This window comes from Podarcis pityusensis (assembly GCF_964106645.2).
Source record: "Podarcis pityusensis genome assembly, chromosome: 7".
Taxonomy (NCBI): Eukaryota; Metazoa; Chordata; class Lepidosauria; order Squamata; family Lacertidae; genus Podarcis; species Podarcis pityusensis.
The window spans coordinates 34,456,151-34,478,050 of NC_138031.1; the positions used below are offsets into that span (position 1 = coordinate 34,456,151).

The window sequence follows — 21,900 nt, forward strand, 5'->3', positions numbered from 1 at the left end:
TGAATTTGCCAGTGTGTGACTGAATCCCACCTAAAAATACTGAGTCTGGAAGCACTCTGGAGTTGGAATGGTGGGAAGTGTCATAGTGAGTGGCAGGTGGGAGGAGTTGGTAGAGAAGGACAGGAAGAAGAGGTAAAGGGCCGTTGGTTAAGACAGTTGGTGGTGAAAAGGAGAGTATGATGTGTCAAGTGAATTTATTAGGTAGCAATAAAATTCCCTACTCTTTATTGACCGTATGTTCCTGGTTGTTATGATCCCTAAATAAATACAATACCTAGCTGTTCAAATATTTGATATGTCCTGATCCAGGTATATTCCAAAGTAAAACGTCTCACTCCACATTCTTGCCTTCATTTGCACAGTCAAGCAAATTTAAGAAGAGTCCTACCACTCAGTACGTGGTAGCAGTGTTTACCTGTGATCTTTATCCAAGGGACAAGCTGGGCTACCAGACAGCTAGTTACCCTGGCTTACTCAGTGATTTCTAGGGGCCAGGGCTCCAGGGATGTGACAATCCAACAGCTGCTTTTCAGTAAAAAGCAAAGCATCAGGCACTGTTCATGAAACTACTGCATATCTAATTTGGTTCTGAACGAAGATTAAATTTTACAGTTGGGAGGATTAGGAATTTCTGACATCCTAGAATCTCATCAACAATGCAGTATATAAATAAAATATCATTACAGAATAATAAATAATAACATGTGCTGTATAAATGTTCAGCAGTGTTAAGCTAGGAAAACATGGATACAAAGCCTAACTCAACAAAAAGATTACAATGCGACCTGGGCACAATCAGTCGTGCACAACCAAATCTACATCCAAAGATTATTGTGACGAGAATATGGGATAACCCCATGCACGAGTATGAGTTCCCCATGCATTAAATAAAATAAAATAAATATATGAGCATTGTTGTACAACAGTCCTCCCCAGCCTGGTCTGCTGGATTACCATTTCCATCGCTGACCTCTGATCATTGCCTATGCTGACCGGGACTAATGAAAATTGCAGTCCGAAACATCTGCAGGGCACCAGGTTGGGTGGGGAATGACTGTTGGTTGGTACTTACTGAGAATTCCCTAACATACAATTATTTTTCTACATACCTGAAGTTTCACTTTCTGCCCAGAGAGCAGCAGATCCAGACAGTGTCCTCTGAAGCTGACTACGACTTCCCTGTTTGGACTGGAGGTGGTCAATGAGAAAGGGGATTGGATGGTCAGGAGTCTCTGTTATCAGCTTGGTCATCAGTTCCTTAAAAATCATAAAATCAAAGAAGTGTTTTAGAAGTCACCTTGTAATGGTAGGAGATTAAAATATAATTAATAATAATAATTTTTATTTATACCCCGCCCTCCCCAGCCAATGCCGGGCTCAGGGCGGCTAACAAGCAATAATAAAAACAAGTTGAATGATTACAACTTAAAAGCAAAATTAAAATACAACTTTAAAATATTGAAACATTAAAATGTAGCCTCATCGCAGGAGGAGAAAGGAAAAGAAAAAAGAAAGAGAGGGAGGGAATCAAATTGGCTCCAAGCCAAAGAAGCCAGGCGGAACAACTCTGTCTTACAGGCCCTGCGGAAAGAAATCAGATCCTGCAGGGCCCTGGTCTCATGAGGCAGAGCGTTCCACCAAGCCAGTGTTGAAAAGGCCCTGGCTCTGGTTGAAGCTAATCTAACTTCCTTAAGGCCCGGGACCACTAGGGTGTTGCTATTTATGGACCTTGAGGCTCTCCGTGGGGCATACCGGGTGAGGCGGTCCCGTAGGTACGAGGTACTAATTAATAGGTACTAATTAATAGCGCACATTAATCAAAACCTATTTTAGAGGAGATTGTCAGTGGTATCCAACATAGTTGTTCCATTTGTGAAAGGAGCAGAAATTGCTTTCTCTCCATGCAAGTCTGTTCTCTGAGTTCCTCCAACCTTCTAGAGCAAATTGTAGGTGGGGGCATGTGGTGATATTGCCTCTTTAAGACTGGTTTATAGGAAAGGGTTAGAACCTCAGAAATAATGAGCTCACCTACAGTTGTCTTCTGTTAAGGCTTTAAGGCCGGTGTCACAAGGTAATTGGGTGGAAGAGGTGAATGCCCATGGTCTAAGTTCCCATAAAACCTGGATTGGTGGGAGCTCTCGCCAGCCAGCGGTCAGCGTCTATTTGGGCTTTTGACAGCATCTTGTTCCATTGCTCAGCCTACTGAGATTCAAGTGTAAGCTTTTACATTAATTAGCTGGATAAGTTAGTGTTTCTTGTTTTCTTATCTTCTGAGCTGTTTTAATCTGAGTTATTATTTGGAGTTTTTCACTCTTTTAGGGTTTTGTTTTAGTAAAGTCTGTGTATGATTTTATGAAATTTGGTCTGGTCTGAGTTCCTGAACCCTTTAATTTTGACCATGCTTTTTGGAGCGAGGGTCATCCATCACAGGGCCCAAGGAGTGAGGAGAGGGGGTGGGGAGTTCTGTTGCTTAAGTGTAAGACAGGATGATTTAGTTGGAGACAACCCATTGGTTTTGCATGCGTTTAATATGATCTACTTTACTTTGGACCAAACTACATCTTACAAACAGCATCTTTGTGGGTAAAAGGCAGTTGTGAGGATACTTGTTGAAGTCCTGATCTGGACCCAAAGTATGACTGCACAGTTCTTTCAAAAGGTGAGCAGACTTTAAAAAAACCCAAACATGACTAATGCAATGCACGGTTTGGCCCTTAGCCTGCTATCCTTTATGCAATTACCTCAGAGTAAACCCCACCGAACTCAGAGGAATTTAGAAACAACTTAACATAGGATTGCACCTAGGCAATATATCCCCCGGATCTTGAAGAGTGCTGTGATTATAAACATATGAACATGAAGTTTAAAGCCAAGTTTAAAGTATTCCTTTTTCTTTCCACCAGGCAAATACTACTTCTTTGATGACCCATTCTTATAAATCTCTCAACTACAGATCCTACACATACAGATTTTTGTGCGCACAGAGTTAAACAAAAGTTTGGACTACAGCCAATAAATTAATCACACAATTTTGATCATCTGGAAACCGCTGCACTGGATTCAGCAGCTCAGGTGGTAGGACTGATGATAATTTACAAGACAGTTTAATACACAGCAGTATGAGCCCAAGTAATCAGGGGAATAGCGTGGGCTGATTTTGTGGGCTTTAGATGACAGGCATGTGCGGGTGCAAGATAAATGGCAACAGGAGTGTGTTCATTAATCTTTGCCACCTTCATTGTGCGCAAACGAGCAAATAAGAACCAGTGTGATTGCCGTATTGATCTGTAGGCTAACTAGTAACTCATTTACTATTCCTCTCAAGTTTTTATTTTCTATTGCAAGTTGGAAATAAAGCCAGTGCTTACAATCTTTTCTTTAAAAGAGTGCCATATATTTCCAGTCACTTTCTAAAGTTACAAAATGTATTTTTTCTCTCACTTCCCACAACCCACAGTTATGTTGTCTTCTTTCCCACCCACTTCCCAAATTCTGAGTCCTTTTCCTTATGCAAATGTACACTGGTAGCACGTGATAAAGAATAACAAAGTGGATTACAAATATTAAAAAGTACACATTGAAATGTTGGTATTCCACTAAAATAAAATAAAAATAACCATTTCACCTAGTTGAAGTAAACAGATGTGGAGAGAGTTACCAATTGTCATCTGGCTCCTTTTCTCTTCCTGAGCTGTCATCCATCTATTAGGAGCCATTCTGCCTGACTGCAGCAGAGGGAGAAGTGGTCCCACATCGGCTCAGATGACCAGCTGCCTTTGAGCTCTTTTACTCCATCACAACTAGTCATTATAATAATATACAAGAAGTGGGGCCATGTCCCACTTATGCCTATCAGAGTGTAAGCCTATGGGCAAGGACTGCCTTGTTTTTTAGCCTCTGTTCGGCAACTAGAAAATTCTATGTACTTCATGAATTAACTAAAATAATATATATTTTAACCATGAAATGGACATGTTCTCCTTCCCCCCCCAACCCCAGTATTTAAATGCATGTATTTAAATGCATGAAGACAAATTAACCTACTGGATTTCTTAATTCCATAATTCCACCATAGTGTACAAAAACACTTGATGTGGTTTTACATTGAAAAGTGGGATACAGAATGTGTAAGATAAATCATATATATATATATATATATATATATATATATATATACACACACACACACACACACACACACAAACATACTTTACAGTGGTACCTTGGGTTAAGAACTTAATTCGTTCTGGAAGTCCGTTCTTAACCTGAAACAGTTCTTAACCTGAGGTACCACTCTAGCTAATGGGGCCTCCCCATAGCTGTCAACTTTCAGATTTGAAAATAAGGGATCAGCAGCCTCGAAAATAAGGGACCAGCAGCCTCACCTGTCCCAGGGACAGTCTACGGGATATCTAACAATCAGGGATAGTAGCGGGAAAAGGGAATTTCCCGCTTAAAAAAGGGAAGGTTGACAGCTATGGGCCTCCCGCTGCTGCCTCTGCACCACCACTGTGCGATTTCTGTTCTCATCCTGAAGGACAGTTCTTAACCCGAGGTATTATTTCTGGGTTAGCAGAGTCTGTAACCTGAAGCATCTGTAACCCGAGGTACCACTGTATAGGCAACTGGTGATGTACATACATTGTCTACAAATATGCTGCACCCTGCAATATGGGAATTTAGGGAAATGTTTATTTACTAAGGGTTGCCCCTGCTCAATTTGCTCACCAACCCCATCTCACCAAAGCCACTCACTCTTTGCTTTTCATCTCACCCAAGCCACCCCTTTGCACTCCCCTTTGACCTCACCAACCATCCTCTCGCTACCCTGGGCCATTGTTGGCTTCAACCACACTGCCTTGCCCCCCTCCCTCAGTAACCAGCAGTGACTCAGCTGCCAGGTGATCAGGGGAGCAACACTGCCTCATCATGCTATCTGTTATTGTTTACTTTGAGAGCTCAGTGTTACGTTGGGGGGGCGGGTAGACAAATCCCATGTCTCTAACAACTTTATGAACTTTCACAAAGTTGTGGGATATACAGAAGGGGCAATGACTGTCATATTAGCAATCAATACTACCATGTAACATCTCCTTGGAACGGATTCCCCAAGCCTCCACTGCTGGGACTTCTCTGTGATGCTACACTCTCCCAACAACCACCTTAACATAGCAGTTCAATGTTCCATTACCATTCAGTTGGTTAATGTACCCTTGAATTTGCATTAAAATTTTACAAAGGTAGTTATATAACTTCCTTCATCTGAGTCAGAAAAAAATATCTACAAATGAAATAACTAACTGGATATCTTTCAGACTCAAATGTACAAAATGTTCAGGGTAATCTTTTTGCCCTCTATCAGCAACAACCTGGCAGCTTCGCTGTACCTGCCCCCATTAAAGCAGGAAGGATTCGCTTCTGAATTCTTTACTTGCCAATTTATTACTCTGAATAGCAACGTAATCATCATCAACACTCCTTCTCCCTTGATTTTCCACATTGGTGTCATTCACATATTTGATTTTTCTTTTCTAAAACCACCACCCACATGCTTTTTAAGGGTACTGCATTATTCTGCAAATTGGTTTCTGAGTTACCTCCTTTTACTTCTTTCATAAATGTGATATTTTTCAGTACTCTAATTTTGCCTCTTTTGAATGTTTTTCTTTTCCAACATCCATACCTAACTGTGGCACTATTAAGAAACCTACTAAATTCATACCTGCTCACAAAGGCTTTACCTTTGCAAAGGACCTCTTTGCTTACAGGGTATTGAAATAGAGTTCAATATTTCATTTACAGTAGGTAATGTAGCTATAAAACGGTCTACCTCCAGCCCTTTTACCATTCCTTTTATTGTTTTCCAGGTAAGCAGATGCAATGATAAGAGTGCAGTCTCAGCATTCACGCATTTCCCCAGCCTAGGAAGCAGAGTAGTTTGTTGTGGATGCTCAGTTTGTGTGCTCTCTCCATCTCTCTCTCACACATAGCAGGAAAAGAGGGGAAAATTATCTCAGACTGGAGCAGCCACAGCACACCAGTATGTTTCTCTGATGAAGAACATAGCAATGTGTTATGGTTGCTGCCTCTCCAGTCTGACCTTCTTTCTCTTATAAAAGAGAAACAGAGAAAAAGACAAAGAGCACTTGGGCTGGGGGTAATCAAATGCTTCGTTCCTTCTTGCTTTAAGAGAAGGGCATTTGTAAAGGTCTCTGCCAGTTCCGATTTCCAGAAGGCAGTGAGCTAGCGCCACTACAGCAGAAGTACAGCAGAGCATATCATGCCACTAGTGACAGTTGCCAGTTCCATTTCAGAAGTTGTAAACATGTGATCAAGCTTTATTGCCCACTCGCATCTAAGATTTCAGGGTTTTCTCTCCTCCATAATTAAATCTGTAGGACAATCATATGGCAGGTTCTTGAAATGAATCCATGAAAATATGGGTTCCAAATAGCTGCTGTTTCCAGATCATCTTCAAGGCTAGCCCTACATAGAGCACATATGGTAGCCAAGGTAGGAAGTGTGCAAAACTGTGGCCAGCCTATCTCATTTCAGGAATGGCCATAGCTGGTAAACCAACCACAGCTAGAAATAGGCACTCCTAGTGACCAAGGTCACATGTACCTCAAGTGACGAAGTTGCGTCCAGCAGCACCACTACACTACTATGTACCTGTTATTTCAAGTCAAGTACAACTTGCTCTAGAACAGGCCAATTGCCCCAATTGCCAGACATGAGAACTGTCCATCCAGAGAGCTTCATTCTTGTCAGGATTCAGCTTCAGTCTACTGGCTTCCATACAACCCATTACCACTTCAAGGCACTGGTTCAACAAGAGCATAGCTTCATCAGGTTCAGATGGTATATAGAATGGTAAAACTGAGCTTCACCAGCAAAATGGTACTGAGCTCCAAATCTCCTGATGACTGCATACAGCTTCATAGATTGCTTCATATACGATAGATGTTGAGTAGCACTGGAGACAACATGGGACAAGACCCCACAGCAAAACTGTCATGTGGCCAAGCAGAAGACTTCCAGTGGTGTTCTCTGGAGGTAGCCTATAGCTAGAAGCAGAACCAATGTATCAGTGAGCTCCAACCCCCAACACTCTAACAGGATACCATGCTTATCAAAAGCATGGTATCCTTATCAGTATCAAAAGGCACTGAAATATCAAGAAGAATCAACAGGATTGCACACCCCATGTCTCTCTCCCAATACAACTCATCAATCAGCATGTCTCAATACCAAAATCAGACCAGAAGCCAGACTGTAATGATTCAAGACCATCTGTTTCATCTAAGTACTTCTGCAACTGCATAGCTATCACACTCTTTATAACAGCGTTGCACCAAAAGGGGGCATTAGCATTTGGCTGGTAAATCTTTAAATCAAGATGTATCTACCTTCTGCTGCATTGAGGCATTTGCCATCTCCAGCCCCCTATATCTTTACAAGTCAGGAATGACAGATTGAGAGCATGTAGAGCAGTTGACCAACTCCCTACAAGTATCTTCCCTTTACCCTCATGCCACAGTAAGTGAAACTGATCCCAGAGAACATCACCAGATGGCTCTCTAGATATGTCATCAGAGACTATATTAATAGTAGTGTCAAGGTCAGAGCAAAGCCAAGCAACGTTATCCTTGAAATGCCTTGCAGATGTGTTGTAGTAGGCTTCAGAGGGTTCTGCTGTTGCTGGCTGTGATCCAGAACTCACTAGCTTCTTTACCACTCTGAAAAGCTCTGCCAGATGCAAGTACTGCCACCACAGCTACATAGTGGGTACAATTATGTGCTCTTATTTGTGTTTTATCACCCTCACTGTGAGACTTCTGACATTTGAGCTTGAGCCATTACCCAACTTGTTTCATTGTTCAAAGCTCACTGGAAAACCAAGGCATACCTCGGGCTGTGCAGTGCAAGAAAGAGCACATTGGGGCAATGGTGGCCCTGGGCCTGCCCATCTCACCATTTTATAGTGGGATCAGAGCTTCAGTGGGAATATCAGACATGCCAACCAGTAAGTATTCAGGGATGAACCATCCCTACAGTCACCATCAAATCAAACCTCATCCGGAAGTGATCTATCCATGATGACAGTGTTAGAATAGCACACATCCAGCTATGGAACCATACCCAATCCACTCCGGGAAAGAATCAGAACAGGAATGTAACCTGCAGCATGTGTTGGGCTAGAGATGTACGAAAACAGCCACATGATTCTCATTGTAGGCACGAAGTCCCAATTTGATCCTATCAAGACAGCCTCGGAATATATGTCCTACAATAAAATCACTTCACTTGGGGAGTTCTCCTATACTATCCCTAAGACTGTCTCTGTCAATTCTGACAGGAAGGCAGTTAGGCAGTGGGGTGGGTGATACACCAACAAGTTATCTGTTCAGTTTCCCCAGCTAAACACCAGGTACGAACCCCCAGGTGCACTGGCTTCCTGACAAGAGACATAATTTTTGTAAATGGCAGCAACTCCACCACAGCCCTTCAGCCTATATTAGTGCTTCACTAAGTATCCAGTCACTGATTTCCATCAGTATTTTTTTCTGCCTCACAGAAATATTTACTGCTTGATCTTATAACCCATGACACCAGTATAGTAATCTTTATATCTGGTTTTATACTGACAGCGGGGCCATATCACATAAACAATTGTTATGCTTGCAAATGCTCTCCCTTACAGACCCACAATGCGATGTAAAGGCCACCATAATGCATTATTGTGTTTTTAAAAAGAAGCATTGTGGGTGGTAGAGGATTTATGTAGCTTCTTCTCAAAAAGCATCTTCTCAGAAGTTCTTCAAAAACCAGCAACCTAATTTACTTGGAAGTAAGTCCCACTGAGTTCATTGACACTGATTTCATTAGTTAAGTGGATTGAGTCTAAGTGGATATAGGATTGAGCCATTTCATGAACAAAAAAGAAATATTAAGCTTATGGCTTCTATAAGCTAATTAAAAAATTACCACAGGGATAGTCCCCTCTCTGTGTCTCTCTCACACATTTTGTTTCCAAAAAATAATCTCAGATGCAAGTGATAAATCAAGAAAGACTTAAAATGTAAATTGTTTCAGAACTGAATTTCACATTAGAAATAAAACCTCATTAATCCTACAATAAGAAAACCAATAGCAATTCAGGTGAATATTGCAGACTTCTCCTCCTCTTTAAGTGTTTCATTGATTTCCATTTTCATGAGGTTAAAAAAAGCCAACTATCCTTTTAAAAATTCAGGTCCTACTCATTCAGTGAATAGGAGGTTAGGAAGACAGAGAGGCATGGTAAAAATAAGATGTCCTGGATTCTGCCTGCCACCTTCTTGTATCTCAGCCTTAAATACATTTGTTCAAATCCAAAGCTATTATACAATATATGCATAGGACCTATTGCAGCAATAAAACTGCTAGCACATTTGCAAAGCTAAGCAGGGTCCGATATGGATTCAAATTGGATGGGAGATTGCATGCTGAGATTCCTGTATTGCAGGGAGTTGGACTTAGATGACCCTTGGGGTCCTTTCCAACTCTACAATTCTATTTTATGATTCTATGACCTCTGTGTGAACAGGGCTGCTTCAATTATGGGAAATCCCAGGAAGCTGCCTTATATTGAGTCATAACGGTAACAGTACCCCTGACCATTAGGTCCAGTCGTAGACGACTCTGGGGTTGCGGCACTCATCTCGCTCTATAAGCCGAGGGAGCCGGCGTTTGTCCTCAGCTTCCGGGTCATGTGGCCAGCATGACTAAGCCGCTTCTGGAGAACCAGAGCAGAGCATGGAAACACCGTTTACCTTCCCGCTGGAGTGCTACCTATTTATGTACTTACACTTGACGTGCTTTAGAACACTGCTAGGTGGGCAGGAGCAGGGACCGAGCAACGGGAGCTCACCCCGTCGTGGGGATTTGAACCACTGACCTTCTGATCAGCAAGCCCTAGGCTCTGTGGTTTAGACCACAGCGCCCATACCATTGCTCTTTCTAACTCAGTATATTGCGCACACCTAACCAGCTCACACCTAATGCTAAACCATGGTTTAGTGGTATGTACATGATTTTCTGTGACAGTGAGTGAGTGCTGCAACCTCCTCTTACCCCTGGCTGGGAGAAGTTTTGCTTTACATGATTCCTGCCTTCTTGTTATACACAAAGCAATACTAGTTTAAAACTAATTTCAGCATCATAACCTATGGTGTGAAATTGCCTTAGTTTGCAATTGGTTAAAGAGTGTCTTAAAACAAGATTCCTGATTAAAATCAAGGAACTGGTTGAAGTGAAACTGAATTGTGGCTTATTTGCCTTCTCAGCAGCCTGTGACGACTAGAAAGGAGAGAGGAGCGTTCAGATATGTGACCGCACAGAATGCTAAATCAAGGTTTAGTGGCATAGGCTTTCCAGTGGTTTAGACAGATATATTTACTAGCTCTGCTAGGAAATGCCAGGGATTGAACCTAGAACTTGTCATGCAAAGCATAAGCTCTATACTTGCTACAGCTCCTTCCTTTGCTGTGAGTACACAGTACAGCCTTGATACAGACTATTCCTCAAAGCTGAAGCGAACACAGCAGCTCTCACATAAATGGGAGTTTATGCACCAACACCAAAGGTACTGGATCAAAGCTACTGCTTGCGAGAAAGTCCAGATGATTTCTAAAGATTGCTTCCACATAGGTGGAAACTTCAAACTAAGTTGATACTGTTTTATTTATACATTGGAATGCTTAAGTAAATATTTTAATTTAAAACACACAAATCCCATTATGACTAAAAGCTTGATCAGATATTCTTGGTTTATTGCCACGATTCTTGGTTTATTGCAGACTTCATGCAAACTGTATGAAGTTGCAGGGAGCTAAGCTGCAAAGGCAGGAAAGCTTAGCACCTTCACCTTGCGATTTATGTATTATTGGACAAAACAGATACAGAGAGAGAGAGAGAGAGAGAGAGAGAGAGAGAGCGCAATCAATATGGGCGGTCTTAAGCATATACCTGCTGGCCTAGCAATGCAAATTCTGCTGGCAAAAAGGTGGATGGCCTGATTTCTATATAGGTGCTTAGTGAGCAGCTTCCTTCAATAATACCCCTAGGTTCATCTTGATTCTAAGTATACTTCAGAAATATCAAATGCACTATACCAGTATTAAAAAAGAGGATTTAGAAGCCTTGCTTCACCCCAATCCAAAGTATATATGAAATAGAAAACAGCAGCATCAAATCTCTTCTGCACTAAAAACGGCTGCAGTAGAAAATTTAGCTGTGTGCACTATTTTCTCCTGTGATTGCACAAAGCCTTTTTAGATTCTGTCTCTTTTTTTAAAAAAAGCAACAACTAAAAGCTCTGTTTTTAAGAACGTACACCTTAACACAAAACATGGTACAAGTCAACACTGTAAAATGCCTTAGTGGTTTTAAATATATATATATAATTTTGAACTATAGCAACAATTCCCCTTTATGCTGGCTCTGATATGTTATTTACCGTATTTATGTGCCATACAGCCTGTTTTTGTTGTTTTAAGTTATTCCAATTCCTTTAATTGTTATGATTGTTTTATTTTGTTCTCTGAATGTTTTTAGCTGCTTTGAACACTCTTATATTGGAAAGGCAGCATATACGTCATTTTCATTAATAAATAGAATGCTACCTTTCTTAACAAGTTCAGATAAGCTGCCAGTACAGCCTATTGCCAAGGAAAAAATACTGCGATACATGCTCACATATTTATTGACTATAAAGTAAGCCCACAACTTACACACATTTAACTTGTGTGAATTCAGCTTTATGCGTGTGGTAAAAAAATTAAAAGGGGGCGGAATTCTGGGGGAAATTACTTTGGCAATCCCCTCCACCACTGAACCCAATGTGTTTTGAATATACACAATTTTGGCTTGAGGTGCAACCTCCAGAATGTAACTCTTGCATAAATTGTGGGCTTACTATATCTTAAAATGTTGCACAGTTTACTAAGAAGACATTATGCTGCAGCCCTATGCATATTTATTTACACATCAATAAATCCTACTGGACTCAATGGGATTTAGGGCCAAACCAGAAATTACTAGAAATGTGTGCTTATTTCAAAAAAATACAAATAGTAGCCATGGGAAGATGTATGTCATCTCATCTGTCCTCCCAGTTGAACGGCGTGGCCCAGGGAGAGAGGGAAAAATAGTGGAAGTGAACAGCTGGCTTCGCAAATGGTGTAAACAGGAACGGTTTGGATTCTTAGATCACGGACTGCAGTTTCTTGAAGATGGACTTCTGGCAAGCGATGGGCTGCACCTCACAACGGTTGGGAGAAATGTTTTTGCCCAAAATCTCAGAAACCTCATCAGGAGGGCTTTAAACTGACTAATGTGGGGGAGGGAGACAGTGCTCCTGAAGGTAGGAGTCTATCAATTGATGAAGATGATCATCCAAATGTCATAGACCAAATGGAGCAACAGCACGCAGACCTAGTGGTGGAAGGAAAAAATCCTTAAATAAGAGACACGGGGGAATGATTAAGGGACTTCAATGTCTGTACACTAATGCGCAAAGCATGGGAAATAAACAAGATGAGCTTGAGCTCTTGGTACAGCAAACTAAATATGACATAATAGGCACCACTGAAACCTGGTGGGATAAGTCCCATGATTGGAATGTAATAATGGAGGGATACAATCTATTTCAGAGAAACAGACCAGACAAGAAAGGAGGAGGAGTGGTGTTATATGTCAGGGATGTGTATACCTGTGAAGAGATCCAAGATTTAGAACCTCAAAGCCAAAGTGAGAGCATTTGGGTCAAAATTAAGGGAGAGAAGAATAACAGTGACCTCATTGTGGGAGTTTACTATAGATCCCCAAGCCAAACGGAGGACATAGATGATGCCTTCCTGGAACAGATGGCCAAGCATGCAAAAAGAAGGGAGATAGTAGTAATGGGGGACTTCAATTACCCGGATATTTGTTGGATGTCAAACTCAGCCAAGAGCATAAGGTCAAACAGATTCCTCACTGGCCTTGCAGACAACTTCATTGTCCAGAAAGTGGGAGAAGCAACAAGAGGAACAGCCATTTTAGATCTGGTCCTAACCAATGTTGATGACCTGGTTAGTGGGGTAGAAGTGGAAGGATCATTAGGCGCGAGTGATCATGCTCTTCTGAAGTTTACTATACAGCGGAAAGGAGCAGCCAAACATACTAGAACTCAATTTCTTGACTTTAAGAAAGCCGACTTCATAAAACTTAGGGAAGTGCTGGGTGAGATCCCATGGACAGTAATACTAAAAGGAAAGGGAGTTCATGATGGCTGGGAGTTTGTTAAGAGGGAGATAGTAAAAGCACAACTTCAGGCAATACCAATGAGACGAAAACATGGAAGGTGCCTAAAGAAGCCAGGGTGGCTATCTAAAGAACTTTTAACTGAGTTAAGATTAAAAAAGGATGTGTACAAAAAATGGAAAAGGGGGGAAACCACCAAAGAGGAATTCAAACAAATAGCCAGCACGTGTAGACACAAAGTCAGGAAAGCTAAAGCACAGAATGAACTCAGGCTTGCTAGAGAGGTTAAAAGCAACAAAAAAGACTTTTATGGGTATGTTCGTAGCAAAAGGAAGAACAAAGAAACAGTGGGGTCACTCAGAGGAGAAGATGGTGAAATGCAAACAGGGGACACAGAAAGGGCTGAACTCCTCAATGCCTTCTTGCCTCAGTCTTCTCCGATAAAGAAAACAATGCCCGACCTGAAGAATTTGGAGCAAATGATTCAGCAGAGGAAACACAGCCCAGAATAACTAAGGAGATAGTACAAGAATACTTGGCTAGTTTAGATGTATTCAAGTCTCCAGGGCCAGATGAACTGCATCCAAGAGTATTAAAAGAACTGGCAGATGTGATCTCAGAACCACTGGCAGTCATCTCTGAGAATTCCTGGAGAACAGGCGAAGTCCCGGCAGACTGGAGGAAGGCAAATGTTGTCCCTATTTTCAAAAAGGGGAAAAGAGAGGACCCAAATAATTACCGCCCAGTCAGTCTGACATCAATACCAGGGAAGATTCTGGAGCAGATCATTAAGCAAACAGTCTGTGAGCACCTAGAAAGGAATGCTGTGATCACCAATAGTCAGCATGGATTTCTGAAAAATAAGTCATGTCAGACTAACCTGATCTCATTTTTTGACAGAATTACAAGCCTGGTAGATGAAGGGAACGCAGTGGATGTAGCCTACCTTGATTTCAGCAAGGCATTTGACAAGGTGCCCCATGATATTCTTGTAAAGAAGCTGATAAAATGCAGTCTTGACTATGCTACCACTCAGTGGATTTGTAACTGGCTGACTGACCGAACCCAAAGGGTGCTCATCAATGGTTCCTCTTCATCCTGGAGAAGAGTGACTAGTGGGGTGCCACAGGGTTCTGTATTGGGCCCGGTCTTATTCAACATCTTTATCAACGACTTGGATAATGGACTCAAGGGCATCCTGATCAAATTTGCAGATGGGAGGGGTGGCTAACACCCCAGAGGACAGGATCACACTTCAAAACGACCTTGACAGATTAGAGAACTGGGCAAAAACAAACAAGATGAATTTTAACAGGGAGAAATGTAAAGTATTGCACTTGGGCAAAAAAAATGAGAGGCACAAATACAAGATGGGTTACACCTGGCTTGAGAGCAGTACATGTGAAAAGGATCTAGGAGTCTTGGTTGACCACAAACTTGACATGAGCCAACAGTGTGACGCGGCAGCTAAAAAAGCCAATGCAATTCTGGGCTGCATCAATAGGAGTATAGCATCTAGATCAAGGGAAGTAATAGTGCCACTGTATTCTGCTCTGGTCAGACCTCACCTGGAGTACTGTGTCCAGTTCTGGGCACCACAGTTCAAGAAGGACACTGACAAACTGGAACGTGTCCAGAGGAGGGCAACCAAAATGGTCAAAGGCCTGGAAACGATGCCTTATGAGGAACGGCTAAGGGAGCTGGGCATGTTTAGCCTGGAGAAGAGGAGGTTAAGGGGTGATATGATAGCCATGTTCAAATATATAAAAGGATGTCACAGAGAGGAGGGAGAAAGGTTGTTTTCTGCTGCTCCAGAGAAGCGGACACGGAGCAATGGATCCAAACTACAAGAAAGAAGATTCCACCTAAACATTAGGAAGAACTTCCTGACAGTAAGAGCTGTTCGACAGTGGAATTTGCTGCCAAGGAGTGTGGTGGAGTCTCCTTCTTTGGAGGTCTTTAAGCAGAGGCTTGACAACCATATGTCAGGAGTGCTCTGATGGTGTTTCCTGCTTGGCAGGGGGTTGGACTTGATGGCCCTTGTCGTCTCTTCCAACTCTATGATTCTATGTATATGTGCATAATAATTACTGAGGACTTAGCTACATTAGTAAAAATGCATTATAACACTGTGACACCAGATGGCGCTGTAGAGCTGAAATTGCAACTCAATGATATTTTCAATTGTGAGATTTACAACCTTTTTTTGCAGAGCATTTTCCTAACCCTCCAAAAATCAAAGAAAGGAGCCACAAATCTGACTTAATGGCACAGTTTTGGAAGTAAACTGCAACCAGATCAGGCTTACTTCTGAGCAGGCATGATTAGGCTCCGACTGCCACAATAGGATTTTTATATACCACATTTTCCCGTGTATAAGACGCCCCCTATATTTTGGGAATAAAAATTAAGAAAATGCACTATGCGCTATCCATGTATAAGACGACTCCTTATTTTAAACTTCAAAAATTTAGGAAAAAATATAGTCTTATACACGGAAAAATACGGTATATACAGATTTGAATTCCTGACTTTGAGCATGACTAGAATGCAAAGTTTTCATTACCATATGCGGAAACTCTAATATTAGACTGTTACCCAAAAGCCAAAGCCTGTAGCCTTAGAATGACATGGAAATTCATTTTCAGAGAGACGTAAGATACTATTTCATATCAGCAGAACCTACATTTCATCAAGGATCTATACAGCTGGGAATCTGTAGTCAAAACTAATTATATTGATTTAGCAATCAGGAAAGATCATTGCAGACAAAATTACTGATCTCAGTCATAATTCCCGTTTCCCACAGGTGAGGAAATCTGCTCTTTCACAGGACGTAATCACAGACACAGATCTGTCAGGTTAACTATTTGACAGCTGTATAGCTTTGTGAAATATTATCCTAAGATCTACTGGAACGAAAGTATATACATATTTTCATTGCTTCATGTCATTTTGATACACTGTGTTTTGCTATTCCAGCCTATGACTGAGGGCATCTTACCTTCAAACTAGTAGCTCTAGTCACCATCACCCATAAGCAAATGCAATATGTGAACCACATCAGTGACCACCGATATAATCGCGGGGGGGGGGGTGCGTATTTGATACTGTTTTAAGCATTCTGCCTCCATGTCACAGTTTTTCCAGCTTCCAGCTGGAGGAAAATGCACAATATGGTTACCCTGACCAGAATGAACATCAGGATATTCTTTGTACTACAGGCAATTTTGGAGATAGGACAAAAAAAGAATGAAGTGAATCAGATTGTGGAGATTATGCAAATGTAGGTAGGCTTGGACACTTTTTTTGTAGAAATGATGACACATGAGAAACTGTGGAGCATGGATTTCGAATTGGGATAGAAACCACAGAGTATGTCTCTGTTCCACACTTTGAGTATCAAGGATGTCTGTGCATTTAAAAAGGTTTTTCACATATCTAAACATCTGCATACATATTGAGACCCAAAACCATAGCAGGGGCCCCAGAAATATGTTCGTGAGTATCTGTAGTCAATATGGTACATGTTTGCCATGAGAAACAGTGGTGTACGCACATGGAACACATTTGCTGTGTAAAATTAGGACTGCCACCAGAACCCCATGTCTTGAAAACAAGCTGTGCCCATATTGCCCAACTTCCAGTCATCATTACAATGAATGTGTCACGCAATTAACGCTTTATGCATACTCTCTAAGTGTCCCCACAGATGGTTTTATCCATTCTCCATGGCATACATTTCCCCCTGATAATGGGAACAGGTTCTGATTCTGCAATTTCCTTGTAGCATGCATGCATCACTTTCATGTTACGAGGAATATGCACTCCCCTCACGTCCCCCCCATAAGGTTTTAAAAGACTATGCGTGCGCATGACTATGAGAACCCAAACATTGTGAGGAGACACCCCAGATTCAAGAGAAAATAGACAAACAGTGAGCCAGAACCGTGCCAGAACAAAGTACTGAACAGACCAGACCTCAAGAAAGGGCAAGAAATCAAGGTGTAACACGCATCATTAAGAATAGAGCATTTTACACATGTGACAAAACTGATATAATACAAAATGTTGTGGAAAGAACATGTACAGTCTAGACTTCTATTTATGCCCCCCCCCAAATGTAGCTCAAAATGCTCACCATGTTACAGCCATAAGAAAGCCCTCCAAATAACACTTTTGAGCTCACAAACGTTGGTTTAACACTTGAAAAACAAATTCTTCAGCCAGTATAAAAGATTAGGGAAATAGTCTTCATAACATTTTTTAAATGTTTGCACAGATTCGAAAGTCCCTTCGAGTAAGGAAAATGAACCCTGTCACTTTTGTTTAGTGATTCCCGGAATGGTGATCCTAAATGCACTTGCAGCAAAAGGACAGTCCAAGAAAGAACTTGGTGTCTGAAAGAGCTCATTGTGTGATTATATAATACATAACCAGTAAAAGTGAAGCGCAGTAAAAAAAGGAAAAAAACCCTAATTCTAAACATCAATCAAGCCTCTGATTAGGGAATCCAGGTTAGGATGTATGGCCAAAATGCCCAAATCTATAAGGCACATGTAAAAACTGACAGACACATATGCCAGGACACAGCTTTGCTACTATTTGCCTCTCAAAATAAACATTAATTCTGAATTTTTCCTTCCTTAAAAGCCCCTTGTCATCTTCTACTCTGCTTTTCTTAGTTACAGGTCCTCTATACTGCCATTAAGTCAGATTTCTGACTCCTTTTTTTCTTTGATTTTTGTAGGGGTAAGGAAGACAAAACTTACCAGAGTTCTCCACCAGGTTGGAAACCACACATGTAGATTTCCCAGAATGCCCCCTTCTGAGGCATCCCCACCCCCACCCCCATAATAATAATAATAGGGCCATCTACCATCAACTGTGTACACAGAGGAAGATTTCAGGAGAGAGGGAGGCAGGCAAAGACCACTTCAGAGCATGATCCCGCTGGACTTCCCAGCCACAAGATCATTCTAACCAGTGCTACTTTTCCAGGAGCTTACCCAGGGTCCGTGTTTCCTTTTAGAAATGAGGCACACTGAAAACTGCAGTGTCTTTAGGATATATGGTTTATTTACACATATATACTTATATCCTTAAGACCCTAAAAGAGTCTTGCTTCTCCCATAGCACCAGCCTTGGATACAAGCACAAATCAGATGGGCAGGTATTTAATAATAATAATAATCCATTATTATTATTATTATTATTATTATTATTATTATTATTATTATATTAGGCATGCCTCTGACTCCCTGGCTTCCCAACCTGCTGTTTGCTTCCAGGCTTCTAGCTCACTTAACTCTCAACTCTGCCCTTTGTCTTTCTACCAGCAAGTTGAGGGGAGGGCACTCATCTATTTGTCGTGTAGCACAGGGCTACTTCCTTTGTTACCCCTAGGGCCCATACTTAGAGGACCATTACCAAGATACTTGTCTGCCTATTTCCACAATTAGAATCTTTGCTTAGGGGCACAGGTGGTGCTGTGGGATAAACTACAGAGCCTAGGGCTTGCCGATCAAAAGGTTGGCAGTTCGAATCCCCGTGACAGGGTGAGCTCCTGTTGCTCGGTCCCTGCTCCTGCCAACCTAGCAGTTCGAAAGCACGTCAAAGTACAAGTAGATAAATAGGTACCACTCCGGCGGGAAGGTAAACGGCATTTCCGTGCGCTGCTCTGGTTCGCCAGAAGCGGCTTAGTCATGCTGGCCACATGACCCGGAAGCTGTACGCCAGCTCCCTCGGCCAATAAAGTGAGATGAGCGCCACAACCCCAGAGTCAGTCACGACTGGACCTAATGGTCAGGGGTCCCTTTACCTTTACAGGCATACAGCCTATTCCCTCCCCCCCACTCATAACAGGACCCAATGTGAGCCTAATGTCAGTAGTGATGGGGTGGAGCTGCCCTCCCAGCACTGGTGTTGCTGCCACTATTACCGTATATCCATGCAACCCCAACCTTGCCGCCACCCGAACTCCTTCCAGGTAAGCAGCAGGGACACCAGTGTTTGGAGGGTGGCTCCACCCCACCCCCCACTAATGCCTAATGCAACCTTTAAAATGCATAAATAAACACACTGATCACAACCATTACATGGCATTTTCTGACAAAACTAGGGCCAGTCAGTAAGAATAAGAAATTAGCCTTGAGGACAAAAATTCAGAATCGTGTTTGGAACAAACTTTACCACTGCTTTGCAGGTTATGGTATTTAAAAAGAAAAATACCACCCCCATGAAAAATCAAGTTCAGCCAATACACGAGTAAAATTAAGAATGTGTTTTACCAACTATCCAGCTATTTCTTGGACGTATTATGTAAAGAAATTATCCTTAAACACTATATTTTTCATCTTTACTAAAGTGCATTTGTATTGCCCTGATGGCCGGGTTCATTTGGGGTAGCTTAGCGCAGATTTCCTTTCTAGACCATGCAATTAAATATATATTGTTTGCAGTTTCGAATGTACTTTGTACTTTAATTAGATGCAGGAAAAGCATTGTTAATATAAGCTCACCATGAACATTTTGAATAAACTGACACTCATTAATGAGTCAGCTGGCAAACAAGCTTGCACACTACGGTATCCTTGTTCTAGTACATATTAAAAGTAAGAAAAGGGATAAGATTTCCTGTGAAACAAGCACAAAGGGTAGGTGGGGAGCCAGAATTAAAAATATGATAATCAAAAATGTATTTTTCTTACCAATGTATTGTGTTTCCTTTCTACAATAATAGCTAATATTAACTTCTATTAAATTTTTATTATTTCTTAAAATGCTGCCACCTTATCAAATTTGGGGTATTTTTTTTTTAAATCATGCTGCATTATATTATGCTTAGCCATTTTTAAATATTTCTCTAGAACAGACTGCTGCATTCTGAGCGTCTCAGAGAAAAAATAGCATTCAAAAGCTTGAATCACAGTTCCATTTCAGTAGGTAAAATCTGAATATATATATTTTTTTGTTATCTGCAAAAAAGAATCTGATCGTCGCCATTTTCATAACTTGCAATATTTTTAGAACATGTATCTTGAAACACTTTGGGGTATTTGTTCTACATCACAATCCTAGACATACCTACTCAGAAGTAAAACAAATTAAAAAATTAAAAAAATGTCCAGTAGCACCTTAGAGACTAACTAAGTTTGTTCTGGGTATAAGCTTTCGTGTGTGTGTGTGTGTGTGTGTGTGTGTGTGTGCGCGCGCACCACTTGAACTTTTCATTCACTAACAGAAGTCAATAACCATATCTGCTCTTTTACAGAAATCAATTTCCCCTAAACATAACTAAATTTCTCATGATGCATTTTTGGCTTAGTCTTCTCCTCAGGAAGACGATAAACACTAGTTTGGTGAGCCACAGAAACCAACTAACTAAAAATGTTGTTATGAAGCCAAAGTTGGCAAAATCGAAACTGAAATAAATATGAACCTTGGGGGTGGGGAGGTAATAGCTGTACTTTCTAGAGAAGGAGGTGCTAAAGAGGACATGTTTGAGGGTTCCCACTATACAGCCATCTTATGAGCCCCCTCCTAAATCAGTAGCCCCACCCCAGCAGACTTACCTACTGCTGGACTGGAGGTGACAGTGGTAATGTTTCAGGCTATAGTGGGCAGCTGTGAACTGCCTACCATTTTAGTTATCCACAATACCCATGAACTAGCATCACTCTGGGGCATTTGCAAAATCCAAATCATCACCACCATGTACAATTAAAATGGCTCACAAACCCAACTGCCTGGCCCAGAGGGCCATATTAAAAGTGGTAACATGTTTGGAGTCTATAAAGGAGTATTTTGAAGACCATTCATGATTCTATGAAACACTCCATAGAGGTGGAATAGTGCACTGGTTACGGATCTGGGCCAGCAACAACCTGGTTAAATCTCAAATCACAGCACAATCCTAGCCCTGACTACTTAGCACTAAGCCCTATGGAATTCAATAGGGCTTTGCCAGGTAAGTGGAATTAGGATTGCTGCCTTAACACTGAACATGAAGACAGTTTAGAAGCTGCAACTAGTGAAGAATGTCTCTGGTTGGACACATATTACGCTGGCCTTGGAAGATCTGAACTGATTGCCAATTAGCTACTGAGTCCAACTTAAGGTCTTTATGTTGACACAGTAAGTCCTAAACAACCAGGGGCCCAGATTTCTGAAGGAGTTTCTCTTGCCACATTGACCTACCCAGTTGTTAAGTTCAGCTGTGGAGTCCCTGCTGGTGCTGTTGCCACCCTCAGTTGTGATGGCACATCATGAGAGATCTTTATCTGCAGTAGCCTCCATGTTATGGAATGATCTCCCCTCTGAGGTACCTCTTTACCCAGGACTTTGATGGAGTGGATGTCCTCCCTCTTCGTGCATTGCTGCTCTGTACTGCTGTTCTGTTCTTTTGATTTTGTTTTTGTGCTTTTATTTTATTATATTACTGTAGATTGCATTCATTTTAATTGCAATATTTTTGCAACCTGCCCTGGGGTCCATTTGGTGAAGGACAAACTACAAGAACAAATAATAAACAAATGCATAGGCTCCTCTTACTAAGAAAATGCCAGACTGGTCAAAATCCAGTAGGCTACAAATATTCAGTTATGCTGAATT

General features: G+C 41.4%; 2 protein-coding genes across 4 annotated transcripts in view; one reads left to right on the forward strand and one right to left on the reverse strand.

Annotated features, from left to right (window-relative positions):
* Window positions 1-21,900, forward strand: part of CPA6 (carboxypeptidase A6) — a 396,768-nt gene that overhangs the window by 150,972 nt on the left and 223,896 nt on the right. The gene's annotated exons all lie outside the window — the stretch shown is intronic.
* LOC308481252 (uncharacterized protein C8orf34 homolog) overlaps window positions 1-21,900 on the reverse strand; it is an 88,820-nt gene that overhangs the window by 64,203 nt on the left and 2,717 nt on the right. For all 3 annotated transcript variants that reach the window (XM_081013431.1, XM_081013430.1, XM_081013432.1), the window contains exon 2: window positions 1,110-1,257. In XM_081013431.1, coding sequence (XP_080869557.1) covers window positions 1,110-1,257 — 148 coding nt within the window. The remainder of the gene's footprint in view (window positions 1-1,109; window positions 1,258-21,900) is intronic.